The 26,168-nt window shown below is 38.2% G+C and overlaps 1 protein-coding gene across 9 annotated transcripts in view; it reads left to right on the top strand.

Moving 5' to 3' along the window:
- PCLO (piccolo presynaptic cytomatrix protein) overlaps positions 1-26,168 on the top strand; it is a 356,344-nt gene that overhangs the window by 172,545 nt on the left and 157,631 nt on the right. For all 9 annotated transcript variants that reach the window (XM_057422563.1, XM_057422567.1, XM_057422564.1 and 6 more), the window contains exons 5-6: positions 2,900-7,958; positions 8,338-10,352. In XM_057422563.1, coding sequence (XP_057278546.1) covers positions 2,900-7,958; positions 8,338-10,352 — 7,074 coding nt within the window. The remainder of the gene's footprint in view (positions 1-2,899; positions 7,959-8,337; positions 10,353-26,168) is intronic.

Genomic DNA, 26,168 nt, shown 5'->3' with positions numbered 1-26,168 from the left:
TTTCCCATATAATTATTTCTAGTGATAAAGGAAGGCCCTCCTTATTGTAGATATTTTTCTTTCTCTTACTGTACAAATATTAGTTTTTCCTATATTCAGTTTCCTGTTAGCAGCAATGTAATGGCATATACAGAGGTTCAACTACAGGACAGGCAATACCAGTATTCCCATCACCCCTGGTTTGGTCATTGACTAGATACTACAAAAAAGACAGATAGTGGCATCATCACAAATTACAAGGAGAATGGCTAAAGCTGTTCCATGACCAAGTGTTGTCTACCTATTTCTGAGCTTAACTATTTAGCTGAAGCCTTGCATCGCTTCTTTAAAAGTGACTATATCACTTCATCTCCCTGGGGAGAACCAAAATCTGACACGTTTACTTTCACTAGATTGATGCAGTCTGTCCATCAATTCCTAGGAGACCTTCTGAGCTTGAACAATGTTTGTTTTTTCCCCTTAAACACTCTCTTCTTTAATAAAGGGAACAAAAATGCAATCTGCCATTATTTGTTTGGAGAACTGTAGGCTTCTCCGTATTTATATATTAACTACAGCCTTATGATTAGAGTTGTCCTTAGAAATATGATGTCGTTATCAATCATACTTGATTTTTAATTGCAGTGGATTTTGCTCTGATGTCAGGTATCTGGGTTTATCATATTGGGTACAATATTGGTAACAAAAGATGTACTTTATATTCAAGGTAGTATCTGATTTTGCAAAGTATGTAACTAATTACTAAAGTTAAATAGATATCACTTAATAAAATATTAATTCTTAGATTACTGTAATATTAATGTTTTAGTGTAGGGTGATGTGCAAAGCTGTATGCCTATAGGCAAGAACGGGTACTTTAAATATAAATTAAATAAAGAAAAAAACTGGCTGTTTTCTAAAAATAAAATAACTGACAATAACAAATATTTGGTTTATGATATTTTAGCATTAAAAATAACTTTTCTATGCATAAATATTTGAAAATGCTTGTAACTGATACCAACTTGAGCATAAATTTTAATTATAATTATTATAATAATTTTCTTATATATTCCATAGTAATTTTTTTTATTCAGCATTTTGCCAAGCAAGTTGGTAAATTAAAGCTTTAAATAAATGGTTTGCTGTACTTCAGAAGTCATTGACTTTGGTTAGTAAAGATAAATACTGCCTATTTGTATTACTAAGGACCATAACAAATATGAAGATCACTTCATATTATTAACAAGTCCAGAGGAGGGCCATGAGGATGATCAGGGGACTGGAGCACCTCCCGTATGAAGACAGGTTGAGGAAGCTGGGGCTGTTCAGCCTGAAGAAGAGAAGGCTGCGTGGAGACCTCATAGCAGCCTTCCAGTATCTGAAGGGGGCCTATAGGGATGCTGGGGAGGGACTCTTCATTATGGACTGTAGTGGTAGGACAAGGGGTAACAGGTTAAAACTTAAACAGGGGAAATTTAGATTGGATATAAGGAGGAAGTTCTTTCCTGTGAGGGTGGTGAGGCACTGGAATGGGTTGCCCAGGGAGGTTGTGAATTCTCCATCCCGGGTGGTGTTAAAGGCCAGGTTGGATGAAGCCTTGGGTGATATGTTTTAGTGTGAGGTGTCACTGCCAATGGCAGGGGGGTTGGAACTAGATGATCTTAAGGTCCTTTCCAACCCTAACTATTCTATGATTCTATGATTCTAAAATCAGCAGACTTTGGGATGCTTGCTCTCAAATTGCTAGTGGATGTAAGGACACTTCATCAGATTGCCAGCTGACAGCTCAGATGACCTGTTGTTTGGAGAGCGAACTGTTCTGTTAGTCAAATGGTGAGGTACTTTCACCAAGTACAGAGTTCAGAGAAGCCGGAATGGAACTCCAGTGTGGGCATACATGCTGTAGGATATTTTTGGTATTTTTGTTATCTAAAGAAGGATATGGAGGTGCATGTCATTCAGAATTATATAGAAGGATCTGAAAGCTAGGAGATTGACTAAGGGTGTTTAATTAGGGAGGAGAAGGAAAACACTAGTTATGATGCTGTGTCAGGTATGCAAGCCTTCTTTGCTTCCTCATTTCCTCTGATCAATAGCTGACCATTATGCTTTCTTCACTGTAATTATACTTCCCTACCAGTATCTTACCTCTGCATTACAAATGTACTGAGAATCTTCTTCTTTATGAGGTACTCAGGAAATATTCGTGCAATGCTGAACTGCAGATATGGGGACATTCCAAATTGCGTTAAACAGTGCTTCAATACTCCATGTATTCTGTTGCATGGTACAATGTATAACACTTGTATCAACAAAACTAAACCCTAGGACTAAAATTTGAAATGATTGACATATTGCTAAAAATTATGAAAATATTAAATGGGCAAAGAAAGGAGCAGAGCTCAGAAATACTGCAAGTGACATTTGACAAGCTACATTACTTTGTATTTGGAACTGTGTAGGCAGTTTAGAAACAAAGGTAATTAAAGTATTAATTTAAATTAATCTCAAAACAATTTGTCCCATGCATATATGAAAAATTATAGATTATCATCAGTAAGTGTTCTGGAAAAAATTAAATGCAGTGCTTGATATATTGAAAAATACAAGTTCATCTTAAAGCTAGTAAAATCAATTGCAAATAGTAAATTCAGTGGACAGTCATGCGAAGCATACTTAGATTCAATGCAAAAACTCAAAATCTGAGGAACTTATGGTATTTTCATGGCTTTGAAGAACAAAATTAGTATTCAGCCTTTTATGGTTTAAAATGATTATTCTTGACATCATATTTTTTTCATCTGAGATACTAACTCATGTTTAAAAAAAAACAACAAACCACATGTGTTTAATTGCCTGGAGACATTAAGAATGTATATATAAATATATACACACACGTATGTATTTATTTTTTTAGGAAAAGGAGGATGACAAATCAGACACATCAAGCTCACAGCAACAGAAAAGTCCACAAGGTCTGAGTGACACCGGGTATTCTTCTGATGGGATATCAAGTTCACTTGGTGAAATTCCAAGTCATATCCCCGGTGATGAAAAGGATTTACTCAGAGAATCACATAAAAAAGACACTATTTCACAAGAAAGTCCACAAAGCCCCTCAGATCTCGCTAAATTGGAAAGTACTGTACTATCTATTCTGGAAGCTCAGGCAAGTACACTTTCTGATGAAAAATCTGTGAAGAACAAAGAGCTTTATGAAATGTATGGGGAACAGACAAAGGATCAACATAAACCAAAACCTTTGCCAGTCACTCCAGAATCTTACAGTTCAGATGAGGAAGACTTAGAAGCTATTCAAGAATGTGAAAGAACTATTGTAGAAGATGGTAAGGGAAGTGCTTCCTCCCGGGCAGACTACAAGGAAGGAGATGGAGGAGATGACATATTGGCAAGAAGACAACGCTATGATTCTGTGGAAGACAGCAGTGAGAGTGAAAACTCACCTGTCCCAAGGAGAAAAAGAAGAGCTAGTATTGGTTCTTCAAGCAGTGATGAGTATAAACGAGATGACAGTCAGGGATCAGGTGATGAGGAAGACTTCATTAGAAAACAGATTATAGAAATGAGTGCCGATGAAGATGCCTCAGGTTCTGAAGATGATGAGTTCATTAGAAGCCAACTCAAAGAGATCAGTGTAACTGAAAGCCAAAGGAAAGAAGAAGTGAAAAGCAAAGCCAAAGGAACAGCTGGAAAACATAGAAGAATGACACGGAAGAGCAGTGCAGGATATGATGAGGATGCAGGAAGAAGACATTCATGGCATGATGACGATGATGAGACATTTGATGAAAGCCCAGAGCCGAAATACAGGGAAACTAAAAGTCAAGACAGTGAAGAACTTGTGGTAACTGGAGGAGGAGGCCTTCGGCGTTTCAAAACAATAGAATTAAATAGTACAATAACAACTAAATATTCTGAAGCATCTGAACAGCAGAAAGGTATTTTATATTTTGATGAAGAGCCTGAGCTAGAGATGGAGAGTCTTACAGATTCACCAGAGGATAGATCTAGAGGAGAAGGGTCTTCTAGTTTACATGCTTCTAGTTTTACACCAGGTACGTCTCCTACTTCAGTGTCATCACTTGATGAAGACAGTGACAGCAGTCCTAGTCACAAAAAACTGGGAGGGGAGAGCAAACAACAGCGCAAAGCCAGACATCGGTCACATGGTCCTCTTCTTCCAACTATCGAAGATTCTTCTGAAGAAGAAGAACTACGGGAAGAGGAGGAGCTGCTAAAGGAACAAGAGAAACAGCGTGAATTAGAACAGCAACAAAGAAAAAGTTCAAGCAAAAAATCTAAAAAGGACAAGGATGAACTCAGAGCTCAGAGAAGAAGGGAACATCCAAAGACTCCACCAAGTAATCTTTCTCCAATTGAAGATGCATCTCCAACAGAAGAATTACGACAAGCAGCAGAAATGGAAGAGCTGCACAGATCTTCCTGTTCTGAATATTCACCTAGTATTGAGTCAGATCCGGAAGGATTTGAGATAAGCCCAGAAAAAATAATAGAAGTGCAAAAAGTTTACAAATTGCCTACTGCTGTCTCTCTCTACTCACCAACAGATGAACAACCAATTGGACTCCCAAAAGAAGAAAATGGTCAAAAGACATTGAAAAGTGCTGAAGAGGTATATGAGGAGATGATGCATAAGTCCAAGTCATTTCAAATTGCAAATGAAAAAGATGAAGTATTTGAAAAAGAATCTTTATATGGTGGAATGTTAATAGAGGATTACATTTATGAATCTTTAGTAGAAGATACTTACAATGGAACTATTGATACTAATCTTGTCATGAGACAAGATGAGAGCAGTGAGTATATACAACAGAGAGGTAAAGAGAAAAAAATAAGAGCTTCAGATCAGATGTATGAGGAGCCACAGAAAGTTACTGATCTACAGAAAGACTACTATAGTGTTGAGACTTTACATTCTATGGTGCCTCAAGAAGATATTGTTTCTAGTTCTTACATTATCCCAGAAAGTCACGAAATAGTTGTATTAGACAGCACAGTAACTTCCACCACTGAGGAAAAGCAGTTGTTAGATGCAGAAGCTACTTATGAAGAGCTTATGAAAAGACAGAGAATGCAGCTAACCCCAGGGTCCAGTCCAACACAACCAGCTTCAGGTTTTGTTCCCACTTCTGATACACAGGTATCTAGTGTTGGAGAAACAGTGGATAGTACATCCTTAACATCAAGCACTACTTCAGCAATCTCAGATGTATCACCCGTCAGTAGCACAGCACTTTCTATTCCAGATGTTAAAATAACACAGCATTTTACAGCAGAGGAAATGGAAGATGAATACTTAACAGATTATGCCAGAGAAATTCAAGAAATAATTTCTCATGAAACATCAATGTTGACATACTCTGAGACATCAGAAGGTGCTACATCAATATTACCTTCTGATACTGCTTCCTTAACATCATCTACATCTTCAGTTTGTACCACAGATAGCTCATCACCTATAGACAGTGCAACCACAGGTTATGTAGATACAGCAGATGCTGTATGTAAGCTAGCAGATTCTGAAGGTGTCAGGATAATAACCCAAGTTCCTTTAACATCTGCAAAAGAGTACTCTGAAGTGAGCATGCCTTATGAATCTATTACTGAAGCCACTAAAAAGCCATCTATAGCATCAGATAAGCAAAGTGTGGATCAACCTGCAGTTTGTTTGCCTGAAACTGCACCTTCAGTAATGGCAACTACACTTATAAAACCCAAGCAATATGCAGCTGATACCATTACCTTTGATACCTCCAAATCAGAAGAGGAAGCAGCTAGGAAAATCAAAAGTACAATAGAGGCTGGCATTGTCAAAATTCATCAGGAAGATTCACATGAAGAATTGGGTGTTGATATGACAAGGATTAATTTAACTAGCACTACATCTGAGCAGCCACCTGTATGTATAGTGTCAGTACCAGTTACAGAGCCTGCATCAGAAATATCTTCTGTACCTACTCCTAGTGTTGTAAGTAAGACCAGCATGGTCTCTGTGCCTTCCTCAGCTCCTGCTATAACAGCCAAAGTATTCTCTCTTTTTAGAAGCTCTTCTTTGGATTCTCCTGCACAACCTTTTCCACCCCTACCTCCTCCTCCTCCTCCACCACCTCCTCCACCACCATTACCTCCACCTATTTTACCCAAGCCAGCCATTTATCCCAAAAAGAAGCCACAGATTAAGACTCCACCAGCAACAGATCCCACAGTGGTACCTTCAGTCACAAATGTTCCAATACTGGAGTCCACATCTGTATTAAAGAATCATGTGGTACCTATCGCAAAAACATACACCCCAACACCACCTCCTGTACCACCCAAACCGTCCTCCATTCCAGCAGGGCTTGTTTTCAGTCACAGGCCCACTGAAGTAACTAAACCTCCAATTGCTCCTAAACCAGCAGTTCCTCCACTCCCCATAGCTGTTCATAAGCCAGCAGAAATGCAGCCCAAGCCAATAGGTTTGCCATTGACTTCAAGTATGACTCTGAATTTGGTCCCTGCAACTGAATACAAAATAGCATCTCCCACTTCCCCTTTGTCTCCACATTCTAACAAATCTTCACCAAGGCTGACAAAACCCTCACAGGAAACCTATGTTGTCATCACATTGCCATCTGAGCCTGGAACTCCCACAGAAGCTATAACTAGTCAGGCTGTTACCAGCTGGCCTTTAGAACCACTTTCTAAAGAAGAGATTCCCCAGCCTATGCAACCAATTTTTACTCCACCCTTGAAAACTATGGAAATTCAAAGTATGGTAGATCAGAGTATGTATGTTTCAGGTGCTTTGCAAGCTATTCCAGCCACAACACAGTCACTTTTCAAAAAAATGCCTAGTTCAAAATCAGAAGTAGTAACAACAGAGGTAACCAAGACCACAGTGTCTGTGGTTAAAGGCCCAGTGCCTGGTTTTGGTTTAGATAGTGTCGCTATTACTATACCTCCAGAGCCACTACACATAGGAGATCAACCAAGGTATAGAGAGAACGGAAGATTCCATCCACTGGGCGATGTCATAGATCTTCGCACTTTGTCTAAGATGGATATCGAAATGAAAGATAGTTGTATGGATCTGTCTGCTGTTTCCATGGACTTGAGAAGGCAAATGCCACCAAGTGATACATGTGGGAGGCCAGTAAGTACTGTCCAGCCAGCTATAATAAATCTTAGTACATGTGTTGCTGATCCTTCTCTGTCTGTAGTCACTGAGACAGTAACTGTAGTGACCTGCACTGCCACTGTAAGCTACACTTCCAGTACAGACAGCCTTGTGGATCTGGGGCATGCGATGACAACACCACTGCAGCTAACAACAGCAAAGCATTTTGAGCCTGCATACAGAGTAACAGGCAGCCAGGCATTCTCTGCAGGTAGAGATGAAGTGCCAATAAATTTATCCCTAGGTACTGCAACCCATGCGGTGACATGGGCTACTACAAAGCCTGTTACTGTACCACCTGTTGGTGTTACAAATGGTTGGACTGATCTCTCCACTCCTCAGGAGCCCATGGAGAGTGGAGCAGTTGATCTTAGCACTACAAAATCCCACAGAACAGTAGTAACAATGGATGAAACTACTTCAGGTATCATAACAACAGTGATAGAAGATGATGAAAAGCCTGTGGATCTGACTGCAGGGAGAAGAGCTGTCTGCTGTGATGTGGTTTATAAATTGCCATTTGGTAGGAGCTGTACAGCACAGCAGCCACCAACTACACTTCCTGAAGATCGCTTTGGTTACAGAGATGACCATTATCAGTATGATCGTTCAGGGTCCTATGGCTACCGAGGAGTTGGAGGTATGAAACCATCCATGTCTGACACAAATTTATCAGAAGCTGGACTGTTTGCATACAAAAGCAAGAATAGCTTTGATTATCGTGTTGGGGCAACTGATGCAGCAGTAGATCTTACTTCTGGAAGAGTTACTACAGGTCAGTATGACACAGCAGCAGATCTTTCTTTGAAATATAATTTTGATGTTCCTCACCTCATTTCAGGATAATTTTTTTATTATTATTATTTTTTCCCCTCCTTCTGTTGTTTTGTCTTCTTTTGGACAATGTGACAAATTATTCTGGATTACACATTTTTCATTTCTTCATTTCACATATGTGTTTTGCACAGACGTGCCTGCATGTGCCTGCATGTTCAGAAATGCTGTTTCCTTCACATCTAAAGTAGATCATTAACCTGAAGATTTGCATGCAGTTTTCCCTTCCTATTTAATTCATCAAGATGGGATGACTTTCAGAATCCACAAAGCAGCATTCTTTTGTGGGACTGGACTGTAACTTTGCCCTGTAATTTCAGGTGAGGTTATGGATTACTCAAGCAAGACTACTGGTCCTTATCCAGAGACTCGGCAGGGGATTTCGGGCATCGGGCTCAGTACACCGCAGTATTCCCAGGCAAGAATGGTATCATCTTTGGGTTCCCAGTTTGGCGTTGGAAGTGTTTTAAGATCATCCAATGGTGTTGTTTATTCTTCAGTAGCAACTCCAATCCCATCCACATTTGCCATCACTACACAACCCGGTTCTATTTTTAGTACATCTGTCAGAGATTTACCTACTCTCCAGACAATTGACTCGGTGCCCTCTTTATCAACTTTGCAACAAAGCCAGCCCCTCCCAAGATCATACAGTTTCTTGACGACAGTGGCAGCTGAAAAAGATAGTGCAATTACTTCCATTGATATGGAGACAGGGTTACCGCCTCTTACTATAGAAACTATTACCACTGAGCCAACCAGCTTGATACCCACCTTAACTACAGCATCTGGAGTTTATACAGATGTAATTGAAGATGACGTTGCCCTTCTTATTGCCCCTGAAGAAGGCAAACAGCAGCAGCTTGATTTGGAACGGGAACTTCTTGAGCTTGAGAAAATTAAGCAGCAGCGCTTTGCAGAAGAGCTGGAATGGGAACGTCAGGAAATTCAAAGATTTAGGGAACAAGAAAAGTTTATGGTGCAAAAAAAGCTTGAGGAGTTGCAATCCATGAAACATCATCTCCTATTTCAGCAAGAAGAGGAGCGACAAGCTCAGTTTATGATGAGGCAAGAGACATTAGCCCAGCAGCAGTTGCAGCTTGAGCAATTCCAACAACTTCAACAACAGCTCCACCAACAGTTAGAGGAGCAAAAAATTCGTCAAATATATCAGTATGGTTATGACCCTTCAGGAACTGGTTCGCCACAAACTACCACAGATCAAACACTTTTGGAAGGACAGTATGCAACCACAGAAAATGGCCAGTTTTGGCCTGCTGATGATGCAACTACTACAGCTTCAGGAGTCCTGGGTATTGAAATTCCACAAAGCCAAACATGGTATACAGTACAGTCTGATGGCATTACCCAGTACATACCCAGGTCTAGTATCCTAAGCTCTGCTTCAGAAATGTCTCTTAAGGATATTGATGTTAGAGAGGAAAAGCAGTTGAAAAAGAGAAGTTCTATGCCAAAATTACGTGGTCCATATGAGGAGCTTGAGGAGACCCTGGAAGGAGAGCCCCGGTGCTTCAAAAAGATAGTGGACAGTGGAGTACAAACTGATGATGAAGACGGAGCAGACAGAGGTTATACAAACAGGAGAAGGAGAAATAAGAAAAGTGTTGATACGAGTGTTCAGACAGATGATGAAGATCAAGATGAATGGGATCTTTCTAGCAGATCCAGAAGGAAGCCTCGTGTAGGGAAATACAGTGAGAGTACTGCTGAGGTAGACAAAGCTAAACAATTCTCTAAAGTATCTAGTATTGCAGTTCAGACAGTGGCAGAGATTTCAGTACAAACAGAACCCGTAGGAACAATAAGAACACCTTCAGTCAGGGCCCGATTGGATGCTAAGGTTGAAATCATAAAACACATTTCAGCTCCAGAAAAGACATATAAAGGAGAAAGTTTGGGATGTCAAACTGAGACAGAGTCAGATACTCAAAGTCCCCCATATCTGTCAGCTTCATCTCCTCAGAAAGATAAAAAACGCCCAACACCATTAGAGATAGGATACTCATCCCACCTTCGTCCAGACTCCACACTCCAGGTAGTCCCTTCCCCTCCCAAATCTCCCAAAGTTCTCTATTCACCCATTTCACCGGTTTCACCGAGCAAAGTTATAGAGTCAGCATTTGTACCCTATGAAAAACCCATCACTGATGACATCAGCCCTCAGAAGATGCTGCATGCTGACATTGCCAAGGTTCCTCCATCAAGCCCAAAGGCAGCAAAGATGATGCAACGCTCTATGTCTGACCCTAAGCCCCTGAGTCCCACAGCAGAAGACAGTTCAAGAGCTCAGTTTCAGTACACTGAGGGTTACATGGTAAGAAGTACTTGCTTTCTTTTTTTTTTTTTTATTCTTTTTTTAATATGCAATTCTACAGTTATCAGTACAGCATGAGGGCTGACACAGTCATTTGCAGTACCCGTGAATGTAGTCTTTTTGCTCACCTTGCTAAAAAGTCCCAAGGAACATCTGCTATCTAAAGTAATGGTTATTTGCTTCATTGCTTTCCCTGGAATTAAAAGAATTTGTATTACGTTCTTACTAAGATTCAGGGAAAAAGCACAACAAATTCTTGTTCAGAATTTGGAAGGCTCTTCAGGTTTTACATAAAGTGGTTAGCGCTAATCCATTTTCATTAAGTAAATGAAAACCATTTTCCTTCTAAGCATACTCAGCTCTTGTGGCATGGTCTGAAGTGCATTTACCTTGAAATTACTGCATGTGCCTTCTGAGAAGTAGCTAACACCAGATTTATAATTACCTTAGTTAGCTGTCCTTTTTAACCCTCATGAGGTTTCTTGTCTATTTGTGACTCAGTGGGTAATCTTCTGTCTCCCACACCAAAAGTTCTCATACCAAAAAGCCATGTGTTTGTTTGTTTTGGATAAGGAGGATTATCAAGAAGTTATGCAAGTGTTGAGGGCTGTTCCTTGTGAGGTTAGAGGAGGCAATTTTGAATAAGGCTGACATCATCAGGACAAAGTTTTCATTTCTGCAGTATTCCTTTTCCTTGAGAAATGAGAAGTAAGATTTCTGATTTGGGAACCAGTATGTTATTTATTAGCAAGAGAAACAAGTCCTGCCTAAAAAAAAAAAAAAAAAATCCTTTATAATTTAACATGTTCTTGGTTGTCCTTTTGTCCAAGTCCATTCCCTTCTTTCAGTTGCAGGGTCAGTATCTTATTTGTCAGAGGTCTGCACGAGTTGCCATTCAAGTTCTTCAGCAATTCTATCTTATATTCAGTCATGTGCAAATGCATGAGTGATTAGTATGGGCTGGATAGAATAAAGAGGGTTTATTCTTTGTATTTAGTGATTTGTGGTAGCTTTCAAATGCAGAATTAGCTGATTATGCCCTCCAAGGCTCCCACTGTAAGCAGTTTCTGCATCTTCACATATTTGTACAGATATTAAATACTGCAACCGATTGGAAAACGGTACTTAAGAGTTTTGAAGGGATAACTGTGGTCATGACATTGGCACCCCATATAAACATAATTTGCTATTGCAGGGTTAGTACACTGGGGAAACTGTAGCACAAGTACTAAAGTTTCATGTAGACTGGAATCGCATCTTCAAGAATGTTACTCAAGTGTACTGGCTTCTACTACACATTGGAGAGTAGGTATAATATTGTAAAATGTCAGTGTAGTGAAACTGTTCCTGAAGACAAATTGTTCAGTTCACTTGTTTCATAGATACATATATATTTGATATGAATTGTATACTTTGACAGATGATAACTTCATCCATGATGGATGATATATGTTTGGACATCTATATGTTTATACTAGCTGAGAACCTGATTTTAGGACTGTATCATCTTGGAAGCTCAGGAAAGAGTGGATAGTGATTTCTTCTTTTGTACATTTTGCCACACTCGAAAGCTCTTCCTAAAAGTAGCATACACAGTGTCACTGTTGGCAAAGCATAAACCTTTTTAACTTTTTTTTCAGCTTTAGAATGGTATAATTGTAGCAACACATCATTGTTATACTCAAATTTAAATACAGGATAGCTTTTGGATAATTTAAAAAATAATTTTGACACTGGGAATGTTTTATCATTCTTTCTTTGTACAGTGCCCACAATAGTTGAAGTCTTTGTTGATTCTCTCTGTATACTTTTGTGCCTCCTGACTGGAGAGATCCTAATTGCCGAATTATAGAAAGGGAAAGGTAGAAAGAATCAGTTATGGCAGTCAAAGAGTAAAGTTCAGTGCAGAAAAACTTGTGAAACATCTCATTCTGGAAAGGAGAAGTTACTAGAGCTGAACATCAAAGAATAAAGATTGTTCTTTCACTACCTTACGGAAATGGAGTGTGTATATGAATATTCTTTGCATGAATGAATATCCCATCACTTTTTTAGCAGTTCTTGTTTCAGGGTTATGTCTTTGCATTCATAAATACTGCAGGTGAAAAGGGTGTTCATGTGTTCATGTGTATGTTTCACAGGCTTTTTTTATGACAGTTTATCAAAAAAGTTGTTCCTTATGCAATCAGTGGGGCTAAAAGGAAAGAAATAAAACTGGTGTTTTTCTAAGTCTTACAATGAAATGATACCTTGTGCCTCAGGCAGTGCAGTTTCATCATTCATGTACAACATTACAATATTTCAAGAGAAAAGATTATGGAGATTGTGACAAAGATGATTAAGTTAGCTCTGTATGGTTTTGAACTGCTGCTTTGAATACAATTTTTTTTTAATGTACCTTTTATAGGAAGGTATTAAAATGTTTTATCTAATCTAGTCTGAAAGGCTGAAAAATAACCCAGTAGCTAATCACCTAATAAGTATCCAGATAATATTGCTTTTAATGATGCAAATTTAATTTTCAGATAAGGTATATGTTTACATTGCATTTTCACTTACTGTCTATCATAGTCATTGGCTCTATATGAACAGCTATTGAATGAACATAAACGATGGCTTACTATTCATCCAAAGTGAAAGTATTGTTTTCCATTATGTCCTAGCTGGTAGTTCTTATGTGCTATCCATTTCTGTGATGTACATTAGTAATCAAGTGTAGCTGTGTCCAAGAAAAAGTGTGAGCTATGGGTTGTCAGCACCAAAAACATTGTGGAAGCCACCCACCTGGAATTGGTATTTTGCAAAGATACCTGGTTTTCCTGTTTTGTGAGCTTTGTGCCGCTTGAGCTCCCACTGGCAGTGAGCTCTCTAGCCTTGATTTTGATAGACTGTCCAGCAGTCCAGTGTGCTAGGATTCCACAGAGTGCAAAGCCCTAGTAATGGTTTCCATGAGGGCACTGGAAAGTGTTAGTAGACTTTGGAAGTGGAGATTGAATTTTGTCCAGCAGCAATAAGAAATTGTGAGTACCTGTCTAGTTTAATAAAGAAATAACATTACACCACTGCATTACAGAATCAAGTCACATGCCAGTCAGAGTCAACTTGGGCACTTGTGCACACTGCATATGTGTAATCAAAGATGGAAGTTGTTTTCCTTTTTACTTTGGATGCAAAATGCTTGCTCAGCTAAACAAAAGCAAATTGCAGAAGATCTTGCACATGGGTTGTCACACACATACAACATCTACAGCTAAGCAGTGCATAAAGACTCAGCAGAAATTTTGTATTCATGAAGCTAATGCAAAGACACATCTGTCAACAGCCTGTCAGCTTCAGGGTAGAAACTGTACATTTAAGCTTCAACACTTAGAACAAATTCTATCAATCTGTTTATTAAGAGTGTTAACAAAGACTTTTTTTGAATTTTTTAGCTAATGTGGGTTGCCATATTTGTAAGGTAAATATAATTGAAATCCTTATACTGTACTAAAAAAGGTCATGATTTCAAGCAAAATCCCTAAAGAGTCTGCTTTATTTAGATAAGAATCATGGGACTTCATCTATTGCTGTAGTGATTTTTTACCGATTTTATAGCTGTAAATGTGTTTAATAGCATAAATTTAGAAGTAATGAAAACAAAGCACACAAATCTGTATAACTATTTTTTATCTTCTATGGTATCCTAAAACTTTCAATTCTAAAACTGAAGGATAGGATTTCAGTGATTTGGGCTGCCATTTGCTGTGCTAGGCATGTTATACATCTGGGCACTGAAGAGAGGAAACAGAGTAGTTGCTCCCAGTAGAATTAAAACTTTCCATATATCATATCCATGATGTTTTGCTTGTTTATTCAGGTCTAAGCTGATCACCCAACTTATATTTCAATGAGAAATGTTCTTCTTGGGTAATGAATAAAGATAGGGATAATTACCTGTTTTTGAGGTTGGGTATTTCTGTTTGTTTACCTTCTTCAGAAGCAGAGAAGAGGTTTGTTTATTAGTGTCATGCCAGAATGGCAGGTAACAGGTTTCTGCAATTGTTAGAGCACAAGAAGTTGATGTTTACCATGTTTTCTTGTTATCCGGCCTGAATTCCAGCTAGAAGGGTTTGGTACTTTGTTATAACTTTTACAGTTACTGTAAACTATTCTGAAGTGTCTTGGGATCTGAGGCATGGGTGGTCACATGGTTGTAACTGCAAAAGTCTTAATTCAGTGACTTTAATTTTCCATTTTAGACCCATGATTCAGTTCAGAAAAAAAGGAAGAACATTTTGCTTTATATAAAAGTTAAATTTCAACATAAAAGAGTCATTACCTCTTGCAGAAACAGCTGCTATTTGGGTTTAAGTACAGATGGGTGTTGAATGAGGAACCATCATTGGTAGTGCATTAGAATGACGTAGATTTAAAGTGCAAAGTTGTGCAGGTTTTTTTTCCCATTTGATTCTGAGTGGTATCTGTGGGCTGTGGTTTAATGGAACTCTTCTTCAGGCACTGGTGACAACTGGTCCTTCATTTTGGCTATGCATATGCCAGTCTTAAAGAACAGCCTGGAAGCAGCCTGATTTACATGATTCATATGGTCTGCATGTAGTTTGTGAGCTGCATATGTGGGTCTGTCTTACCCACAGGTTTCTGAATCCCTGAAGAGTGCCCTGCAACTACTTATGAGGCTGGTTGGCCCATCATTGCCCATGAACAGGGTGATCTTATTTTGAGATTGAATTCAGGCCAGCAATCCAAAGAAGGTGTAGATGTACCTACTGAGTTCCTTTTGTGTTTGAATATTGTCACACAATTTTTTGTATGTTACAGACAAATTAACTGGAAACTGAGTCGATCCAACATCTAGAATCAATTCCAGCCCCTTCCAACCTGGCCTTGAACATTTCCAGTAATGGGGCAGCCACAGCTTCCCTGGACGCCCTGTGCCAGTGACTCACCATCCTCATAGTGAAGAATTTTTTGCTAATAAAAATATCTAATCTGAATCTACCCTTTTTCAGTTTAAAGCCATTACTCCTTGTAACCCTACATGCCCTTGTCAAAAGCGCCTCTCCAGCTTTCTTGTAGGCCCCTTAAGGTACTGGAAGCTGCTCTAAGGTCTCCTCAGAGTCTTCTCCAGGCTGAACAACCATAACTTTCTCAGTCTGTCTTCATAAGAGAAGTGCTCCATCCCCTTGGTTGTCTTTGTAGCCCTTTTCTGGACTTGCTCCAACAGGTCCGTGTCCTTGTATTGGGAGCCCCAGAGCTGGATGCATTACTCCATTACTTCCTGTGCTGTATCCTTTGGAATAACATTTCTATGATTCAAATGAGGTGTCTTTTTTTTCCATCTGACAGATCTTCGAAACAGAAGAACTACTCCACATTTGGTTAACATATTGTATAAACATTATTTTCTAAAGCACATTTATCTGGGTCAGTCTGTCTTGCCTGATACTTTTATATTAGTTGATTTCACATCTTCTCTATTCAACCAAAGGACATTCCCACATAATGTAAAATTATTATGCTATTCACTCTTTTGCTTTCAAAAGGGATCCTTAATAATCTTTTATAAAGCATGAGTTTTATGGCAGAGTTGACAGAGAGCTAGGTTTTCTGTCAGTTGGGCATTTTCTCACCTGCTGTCAGCTTACCCATCTTCCTCTTAAGCCAGCTGTTATATACACATTAAAAAAAAAACACCCCTGGCCAACAAATCCAATCCCTTGCTCTTTCATCTTCCATAAATATGACAAATAAGAGTGAAGGTCCAGTAATATCTTTCCCCTCATTTCCGGCTATCTTGGTTATTGTTGTTATGCATTTTAGGAATACTTTGAGTTTTTGGGTGTGGAGATATAAGCTAATACCATGTTCCCTGCTTTAAAGTGAGAAATAAAGCATATAAATGTACACAGCAGAACCAAGCAGGCATGGAAGAATGACTGAGAGGCACATGCCAACTAGCAAGTTTTGGCCTACTTTGGCTGTTTTACTTCAGACCTGCATCTCCTATCAAGGCATGGATTACTGCAGTTAGTCTGAATATGTAGTAGGAAGGTAAAATTACTAGTGTAATTGCTTGACTGAATCAAGAGCGCATTCCACATGTTCTGCTGATGAGTTTGTCTTCCTGCCTTTTATTCTGTCTACTTTTATGAGCAGCTATGAGTGAGGAAAATCATATTGCACTGAGCAAATGAGAATAAATTCTCCAAAAAGGAACAATGTCTATAAAATCTTCCATAGAAAGGAAGCACTGCCTATACTATGTTAGCAAGTTGGTACAGTAAAAGCAGAACGATAACTCAAAGTAGCCCATGCTAAAGTATCTGCTAGAGTATACTGTTTTGCTTGAAGGGAGCCAGTCATTGATTTGGACTGGTTTTCCCTACTGGGATTTGAGGACATCCAACATACACTTAGAACAGAGCTTCTTACTTTTCTCCCGTGTGAATCTAGTTTGCATGCATGCAAACCTCTCTGCAAACTAAGGATCACTAACTAGGGAAGACCAATTTGTTCTTGTCAAAGTATTCCAGACTTCATCTCTCAACAAAATGCAAGCTTTAATTCCAACGCTTTTTCACATAATTTTATTAAAATATTTTTAGGTTTTGTCTTGATGTTGCCTTGATCAGCCAAATGTGATTACACATTGCTTGGAAGTGATCCAGGGCTGGCAAAACCCCATGATAGCTCATATGTCCTATATGAAGATTACTAAAAAATCCCAAAACAGAACCACAGTACATAAAAAAAATTGTGATCACGTATAATTAAATGCAACAAAATACTGAGAACAGTAAAAAAGTGTTCTGTATGCCTCTCATTCTCCACTGTCCAAATTGTTACCTTTGCTCTGCATACGAGGCTTCTAGGGTGTTTCTTTAACACAAATCAGGGCATTTAAAATTCTCCTTGCTTTTTGGTTTGGGGATGTTTTTCTAGAAAGAGTTCACAGTATGCCATTATTGAGATATTATTCTGTTCAATCAACTCCTTAGAATTTAAAGGGGTGCATCTCCATGAAATTTCAATACCTAGGCATACTTTCTTCAGGACATACTTATCACTGGAGATAAATTTATTTTTAGCATATGAGGTACTAAAAATTTCAAAACTTTCTATTTTTCCTTAAGGAAAAAAATATGAAAAATATCTGCAGAGCTAAATGTGCCCCATATGAGCACTCCCAAATGAAAAAAAAAAAATAAAAAAAAAGAAATGAAGGTAGCCAGTAATCTTTGGGCTAGATATGTGTGTGTTCTTAATACTCACCACTGCATTATTACCTTCATTGATAGTTTATCAGAGATCTGAAGTTTTACTTGTCTCTAGAAATACTGGCTATCAGTGTTTCAAACCGCAGTGTGGCCTAATAACACCTAACAGGTTTTTGGGGTTACTTTGGGTTTTGGAGAGTGTTGTGTTTTGGGGGTTTGTGGTTTTTTTTTTTTTTTTGTTTTGGATTTGGTTTTGGTTTAATTAAGACTCACTCATGTTAGAACTAACTTTACCTCTGTTCTGATCCTCCAAATCCTTCTATTCAGGCATTGGTTTTCTACGTCAGTGATTTTATATTAAAAGAAAAAAAGAAAGTTAAGATATCTTAGGTCAAATTGGTCACTGTAAAACTGGAAAGCATTTTTAAGTAGGTCAAGCAATGGTTTGTCATAAGCTTGACTCTTTAATAATTCAGTTGCAATTTAGAGAATGGAGACAGCACTCATCTAGCATTTGTAGACCAATATAGGAAACAAAATTACTTTGGAAAGCAGAATTGTAATTCAAAGCAATGCTCCAAAATCAAATTCAGTAATGATACAGACGCTACAGATACAAAAGAAAAAAATCAATATAGCTGTTTAGGCAATAATAGTACTGAAGATGTTCAGGTGTAATTGCAAAATTTCAGAGTTAATATGACTTAAAATTCTGAAGTGTTTGCATGAAAGGCAGTGGTGTTCCTGGGAAATGCTGAAAACCTGTGCGTGTATAGGATATGTGACGTAATTGTTCTACCCTGCTCAGTGGTTGGTAACACTTCAGCTATAATAATACATGCAGTTTAGGTCAGCACCACTTGAGTTAGAGAGGCTGAAAAAATTCAAAGTTGAGCAAAAGAGAAAGGTTATAAATTATAGATAACAAGGTATTTGTTGAAAGACTGAAGGGGCTGGCTGTGTTCATCTAGAAATAAGACCAAAGCTGGACAAGGTAACAGTCTTTCACTGTGTTAAACACTGTCATATATAGGACAGCTACAAACCACTCTCCACAACCAGCAGAGGCAGGAAACGGATTATCTCAATTTGTGGCCATGAATATTTAGTAGATATGAACAAAAAACTTCACAACTGAATTAACACAAATGGCTTAGAATCAATATATTTTAGTGAAACTGTGCTATATCTGAATATTTGGAATAGCATTAAGGGAGAAAGCACCTACGTAACTGATTTTCCTTCCAAGCCAAGAATATCTTAAACAGTACGAGTAATAGCATTATCTTTAAAAATTTAAGTCTAAAATTAAATACAACTGTCTTTAGTATTCATGGCTCTTCTTACACATTATCATCCACATCATTGCTGTCAGTTTGTAGTGATACAGCATTTGTCACAGGCTGCTCAAGTAAACTAACCACTCAGACCAGAGAGGGCTCTCTCTATAATCTGAATGACCTCAGTGATACAGTCTTCATTTAAAAGTCAGGAAGCTGAGACTAAGAAAGTAGTTCTATAATCAGATAGCCTAAATGCCACATATATCATTCCTTCTGTCCCTTTGCCGAAGTGGTATTCATTCCCCGTTTTACTTTCCTCTTTACATTGCTTTTCACAAGCTTACATATATCTAATATATACCTTGACTGATGAAAGGACAAAGGGTACCTAGTTAAGGTATGAAGAATTGGAAAGATAATGTTTAATATTAGATATTGGTGGTGTAAAATCATAGAATCATAGAATAATTATGGTTGGAAAGGACCTTAAGATCATCTAGTTCCAACCCCCCTGCCATGAGCAGGGACACCTCCCACTAAACCATCTCACCCAAGGCCTCGTCCAGCCTGGCCTTGAACACTGCCAGTGTGGAGCATTCACAGCTTCCCTGGGCAACCCATTCCAGTGACTCACCACCCTCACAGGAAAGAATTTCTTCTTCATATCCAATCTAAACTTCCCCTGTTTAATTTTGAACCCATTACCCCTTGTTCTACCACTACAGTCCTTAATGAAGAGTCCCTCCCCAGCATCCTTATAGGCCCCCCAGCATCCTTATAGGCCCCCTTCAGATACTGGAAGGCTGCTATGAGGTCTCCACACAGCCTTCTCTTCTCCAGGCTGAACAGCCCCAACTTTCCCAGCCTGTCTTCATACCGGAGGTGCTCCTGTCCCCTGAACATTCTTGCGGCCCTTCTCTGGACTTGTTCCAACAGTTTCATGTCCTTTTCATGTTGAGGACACCAGAACTGCACACAATACTCCAAGTGAGGTCTCACGATCACACCTGACCTGGTCACTGTAGATTCCTGTTAAAGTCTGCAAGCAGAAAAATTCTAAGGGGACAACAGTGGCTTCACTAATTTTATATTTTAATTTTAAAATATTATGAATCACACCCATTTTTCAATTGACTATGAACTGATTCTAGATGACTGTGATTGGTTTTGATCAGATGAATCCCATGGTCTCTTGAAAAGCCTGTCCTGTGAGTCTTCTGTGTTCTTATTTCCTGCTTTTTCTCTCATTCAGAACGATGGATTATTTGGTCATGTACTACTTTCCTGTTATCAATTCTGAACAGCAAAAGTTATGATTCAGTTAAAGTTGGGATTATAAATGGTTTTGTAGTTGCCAAAGCTCAATAAAGAAAAAAAAAAGAAATTATTCAATTCACTGAGATGTCATTAGAAAAAAATAGTCTTTCCAATAGTTTTCAGTTTCTCCCAGCATGCTTTTAAGGTCCTTGTCTCCTTACAAATGGGCATCAAAGTGTAGAAAAACTTCTTATTTACAGAACAGAGTTGGTGTTTGCTCCAATCCTGACTTTCAGAAGGTATCATGTCAACAGTTTTCAAATTTTATTTGAAGACCAAGTTTTTCCTTTGTGCTTGTCTTCTCCTTTCTCCAAATAATTTCCGTTTTGTTACCTGGAAGGAGATGAACATCATTGAAAGTTAACTTTCAAATCTACTTTGAAAGTAAACTTTTTCAGAAACTCAAAAGAGTGATTTACCTGTTGCAATATTCAGCTCAGGGAGTGGAATCCATAATGGTAAGTGATTACTTTTTCTGCATTTAAAATGAAGATACGAGACTGGAATTACCAGTAGCCAGTTTGCTCAGTGCTATCAGCCTTTTAGAAACTCCCTATACAGTCTGAAGTAAATCTGAAACACTGTCAAAAGATACGGCTCAAACATCTCCCTGAAACTGATGCAAAGCCTGAAATTTCTCACTTCGTATGCCTGTTTTTCCTCTATATGAAACTACCTTTTTGCTCTCCTCCCTCCACAACTTCTTGCATTTTGGACAGAATGAATGTGGGTCTTGGTTCCATTTCTGTTCACACCTCCATCTGTCCATATCTTCTCTCTGATCTTCTTGCTAACCCCTACTGCTGTTTCCCAGCCGGTCCCTCTCTTGACACCTCTCACCAGATCTATGTGGTTCCTATCAAAATACAGCTTTGATTATCTCACCTTACTTACTTCACAAGCTGTTTAGAAGTGTTACATCCAACTCAAGCATCGAGTGTGCCTGTGTTTTCACACTGCCTGATAAGCATTTTCCCTGGTGTAGGATCATAACTGCCAAACAGGTTAAATGGGGTAGCCATTAACTAAAAGTAAAGCTGGTATTTGGAATTAAATACCTAGCATGGATGAAGGCCTGAAGGAGGATTAAATGCTGGGTATTTCCTCAGTGTGCATGAGATGTGAAGTTTAACCATCCCAATTTCTCTAAAACTGGAAAACTGCTTGATTTACAGTCAGTAGTTGTCTGAGGTAAAAAGATAGTCTGGAAGGGTGATGGATGGGAATCAGAATCAGAATGAGAGTTACCCACCTAAAATTTATGCCTAAAATGGAGAAGATTAATTTGAGACTCAATGTTTTTTTTCAATTGCTGTGGAGCATTAATACAACGTGACATAAGCCTTAGGAAATCATAAGGTGAATTGAAGTAATATTTACTTTATAAGCTTTTGGAGCACACTTTCTGTAACCTGTCATAGTTGTTTTTTTTCCTGTATATATGTGACATAAGAGAGTAACAGTGAAGTAAAATATGTTATATTGATACAGCAGAAATATCATGGCCTTCTGTGAAGCATGGAAAGGAATCAGTGAGTGTGTTCTTTGCTCATTTGGTCAGCAATACAGTAGTATAAAGAGTTCTATAGTAATGCCTTCAGATATTTCTTTAGGCAGTAAAAGTGATTTTTGTGACAGCAATAGTGTAGGCTGCTCCGAGTCCTTATGTTCTTACAGCCTGTTTGAACAGTGCTTGTCTGAATGAACCGTAGCCCAGGCACAGGAACTCACTTTTATCTCTTTTTCTTCCATTTTTTCGTCATTTGACCCAAGAACTCACCAAAGAAAACACGAAGTTTTGACAGTGTTACAAGAGTAACATTTTTACCATATACACTTATATAAAATTCTATGCACAAAGCAAATGGCTTTTCTGGAGGATATTTTGCAAACATGAGTAACGGTATTTTTCATCTCGGTGACACTGCAGTTATGGAACATTCTTGCCTACATTGAAGCTTTTATTTAATTAAAATAAATACTGCAGTCCCTACTCTTTCACAGCTTCCGCAGAATTTTGGCAGTAAATCCAGGATGTTGATGTCTGTGTCATGTTTTCAAACATTAACTATCTAAACTCCTCAGACATCACAGTGACCAAGAAAAGGATCACCAACAAATCCAATTGGGAAGGCCCTGTGGAGGTCATGTAGTTTCACCTCAGAGCTAATTTCAAAGTTAGACCAGAGGAGGACTAGTGGGCTTGTCCAGCCAAATGTTGAAAATCTCCAAGGATGGAGATTATACTGTCTCTCTAGGCATCCTGTTCTGGGACTTCACTGCTCTCATGGTGAAGAATGCTTCATTTCCTGTGTGCAAACTGTGCCATCTGTCCTTCACTGTGCATCTCTTAAAAGAGTTTGAATCTGACCTTTCCTAATTGCTGCATCTGAGAGCTGAAGACAGCAATTACCTGTTTTCTTCCAAGCTAAAGTTGCTCAGTTCCCTTAGCCTGTCGTCATAGAACAGCCACTCTCCTCAAGCCCCGGGCTTGTGCTGCACTCTCTAGCCAAGAATTTTAGTGCTTTGGGTGGATATAAAATAGGATGGGAAGAGTATGGGAAACTATCCCATCTGAGTCCCACTCTTCTAGTTAGCGTTGTTCTCATTAGCTGGAGTGCAGTTACACTCAAACTGCTGTGCTGCTTCAGAAACAAATTATGTTCCCTCAAGCACTTCCTATGCAGCTTTATAAAGAAATACACAGTACAGTTCAGGAAACACTAGCCTGTGCTCCCTACTAAGCTTTCAAACACAGTAATGAGGTTAAAGTAATTTGAGAAATTGCTGGGAGGGAGGTGTGCCACTAGAAGCTCCTCCATTTTTTTCCAGATTTTTTTTTAATACACTAAAGTTTAGAGATATCATCCCTTCAGAGTAAAACCTAGTGTCTGCTTATAGGTATGTCATGCATAGGTGCTTCTACAATCACTTTCATCCAGACTACACTGGATATACACATATTCCTGTTTTGTTCAGCCTGTGAAACCTCTTCATCCGTTCTTCAGACTTCTGTTAGTCCTCTTTCTCCCCATTCTTTCTTCCTATCCTTTATTAACCGCATGATTTTCTCCCTTTTATGTTTCTTCATGTCACTTCTACTTTCACCATTTAGTCATTGCTTTAAAGCATGTTTGCTGGCTTCATGAATCTTTTACCTCATTAATATTCACACCAGTTTCTGGCAATGTTACTATGTCAGCCAAATTGTCACCTTCACTGCTGTTTATTTAAATGATTTAAATAGTGCCACTGGAAATTTTTGAGTTAAAAATATCCCTTAAATCTAAATTTTGTATTGGAGAAGTTCAAGTTTGCACAGGAAAAAAGAAAAGAGTTTTTTTTATAGTGATAGTTTGCCAGCTGCTTCTGGCAAGAAAGTAAAAATGAGGCTCTGGCAGCTGGCAAGCTGGAAAAATAGATAGTGATTCCCCTTAAACACATTTTTCCCTATCCAAATTAAAACCAACCAAACAGCAAAACAAACAAACAAACAGGCATGAGTTGTTTTTAACTACATCTGATCCTACCTGAAGCAGTTTGGGGGCAGGGGGAGGGGGAAAGAGTTTTTATTAATGGAGAAGAATTTCCAGCTGACTGACTTGTTCTGGAAGTATTGACAATACAGTCAATAAAGTAAATGGTGGGAAGTGAGAGAGGGTGCTAATCACCTCCGTTTGCTTCTGAGCCAAGAAGGGGTTTTATATATAAAATAGCTCTGAATGTATGTATTGAACTGGAGATATTAATAGAATAGCTGAGACTGTAGAAGTCTCATTTTGCATCAGATTGTGATTCCAGTCTTATCAGTCTCTAGTAACTTACTTTGATGTGTATCTTACCCATATTGATATGGTTTGTTACACAAGCACTGGAATGAGCAATAAATGAAGAAACAAAATGGAACAGGAAAGGTGTCCTGCTCACAAAGAATGCAAATTTGATATATAGTTTGTTTTCATTTCATTATACTAAACACTGGGTAATTAGACAATGGAGAGAAACATTAAAATGCTTTAAAATTCCAGTATATTTTTGATCCTCTATCTGAAAGTCATTGTCATCACTTGTGGGTTCTCTGCTGAAAGGTATAGGATTCCTAATAATCTGCTATTAATCTTCAAAACTTTCTTAAATGTGTTGAAAATGTTTTGCCTGCAGTTCAGAATATTCAGAGTTTGAACATAATTTGGAAATATAATGGCAAAGTGAGAAAGAGCAAACTGAAATCAATGCTTTGTAGCTTCTCCTTAGTTGGTTGTACAGAAAGAATAGACTGAAAAACAAGCTGAAAGTTTTCAGGTGTTTGGCTTTTTTTTCAGGTGCGGTTCAGCAATTGAAATGTAGCTTCATTAAGATAGGATCCACAGCACAAATGTAGATCGAAGTCCATCTAATTCATCATTTTCTCCATCACAGTGACCAATTCATTTCTTTTCAGGAAAGGATGAGATAGCTTCTGAGGTTAAGTGTCATCCTCTGTAACAGAATTTGGCTTACCCATGGAGAGCTAACAATATTTATTTTAAATATTTACTTAATGCTAAGTGTTAAATGCCACATGTTTTTTATATATTATTTTTTTCTCTCTTTTTGAACTGAAGACGACAGAACGAAAAATACAGATACATATCTTAGAAAATACTCAGTGCTTTTAAGATCACTGGGTGCTTAATCTTCCTGGGGTGCACTAGAGAATTACACACAGGAAACCACATACTTTTTATATACAAACACATGATTTTTGCACAAGACATGCAGTATATTCCTCATATATATGACCCATATATATATATATATATAAAAATAAAAGTGATGCAGTGCTTTCCCAGTGTTCTTTCAGAACAGCTGCGTAGGAAGACTCTGTGGTGTTGGGGGCTTCATTGTACGAGTGTAGGCGTTAAGGACGTTACTCTTGAATGGAATAGGCTGATCCTATGCTCTGATCTAGATCTATGAGCAAGTTATAAAGTAATAATATCATCTTTCACTCCTCTTCAGAGTCTTCTTTTTAAGTCTTACAAATTGCTCTAGGTTTGCTTTTTGGAACAGACCCTTGTGCCAGTGGGTTCCTCCTGACTTGGTCCAAAATTTTAATTGTTCTGAAAGTAGAAAAAAAACATTTTTTCTTCTTATGTTACTTTGATTATGTTACTAAAATATATTGGATAAGTATTCCATTTTCTAAATCATTGCCATCTTACATCTCTTGAATTATATTACAGCATTGTAGTTATATTTCATTAATATGTAACTTGTAAAATGACATAAGAAGGACTTGAAACTGTGGTAGAAATGCACTGTAGGTTAAAAATGTTAGCTATGGTCAGATACAAAGTCATTTAATGTTTTCCAGAGAGTGAGCACAGCAGATAAAGAAAAATCTTTCATCATAACTTCTGTACTTGGTTTATGTGTAAATTGATGTTCGAACAACGTGATAAGGAATTGCACACTAATATACAATGTTCATAGATGATGCATTCTGAGGGAAATGCCATCAGTGATTCTTTAGTCAATATAATCTCCATCATTGTTCAGCCAACCCAAATGTGTATTCATCTTGTAAACATCTTTTACCGTTTATTTCCTGTGTTTTTATCATAAAATGCACTTTGCACTGCCTGGTTAGGGTAATTGGTATAGTCCGTATGTATGTATTCAAGTAAAGCTACTTTTTATTTAGATTTATTTTGAGCTATGGCAGTGGTGGACAAAGAATGGTTTGGAACAAGGGTAATTAGGGACTCTGAAAATGTGCGGTGGACGAACCTTTTTCCTTTTGTACCTCTAGTGAAAGTTTATCTTTTTTTTTCTTTTTTCACAGATGTAGGTTTAGAAAATGCAAGTGGCACATCTTTCACATTAACTTCTGGGTCTTTTTTTCTGCTGCCTTTTCTTTATTTTTAACTTCATTAGCGTTTAAAAGTTGCCAAATTTCTCTCTTCCTGTCCTGGTTGTCACAGTAAGCAGAAATGGAAAGAGGAAGGTCATGATTC

Source organism: Pezoporus wallicus, unplaced genomic scaffold (genome assembly GCF_028554395.1).
Source record: "Pezoporus wallicus isolate ANWC-B61680 ecotype Strahan unplaced genomic scaffold, APGP_CSIRO_Pwel_v1 contig_3058, whole genome shotgun sequence".
Lineage (NCBI taxonomy): Eukaryota > Metazoa > Chordata > Aves > Psittaciformes > Psittacidae > Pezoporus > Pezoporus wallicus.
The sequence above is the reverse complement of the archived record's forward strand: the minus strand, read 5'-3'. Positions and strand labels throughout refer to the sequence as shown.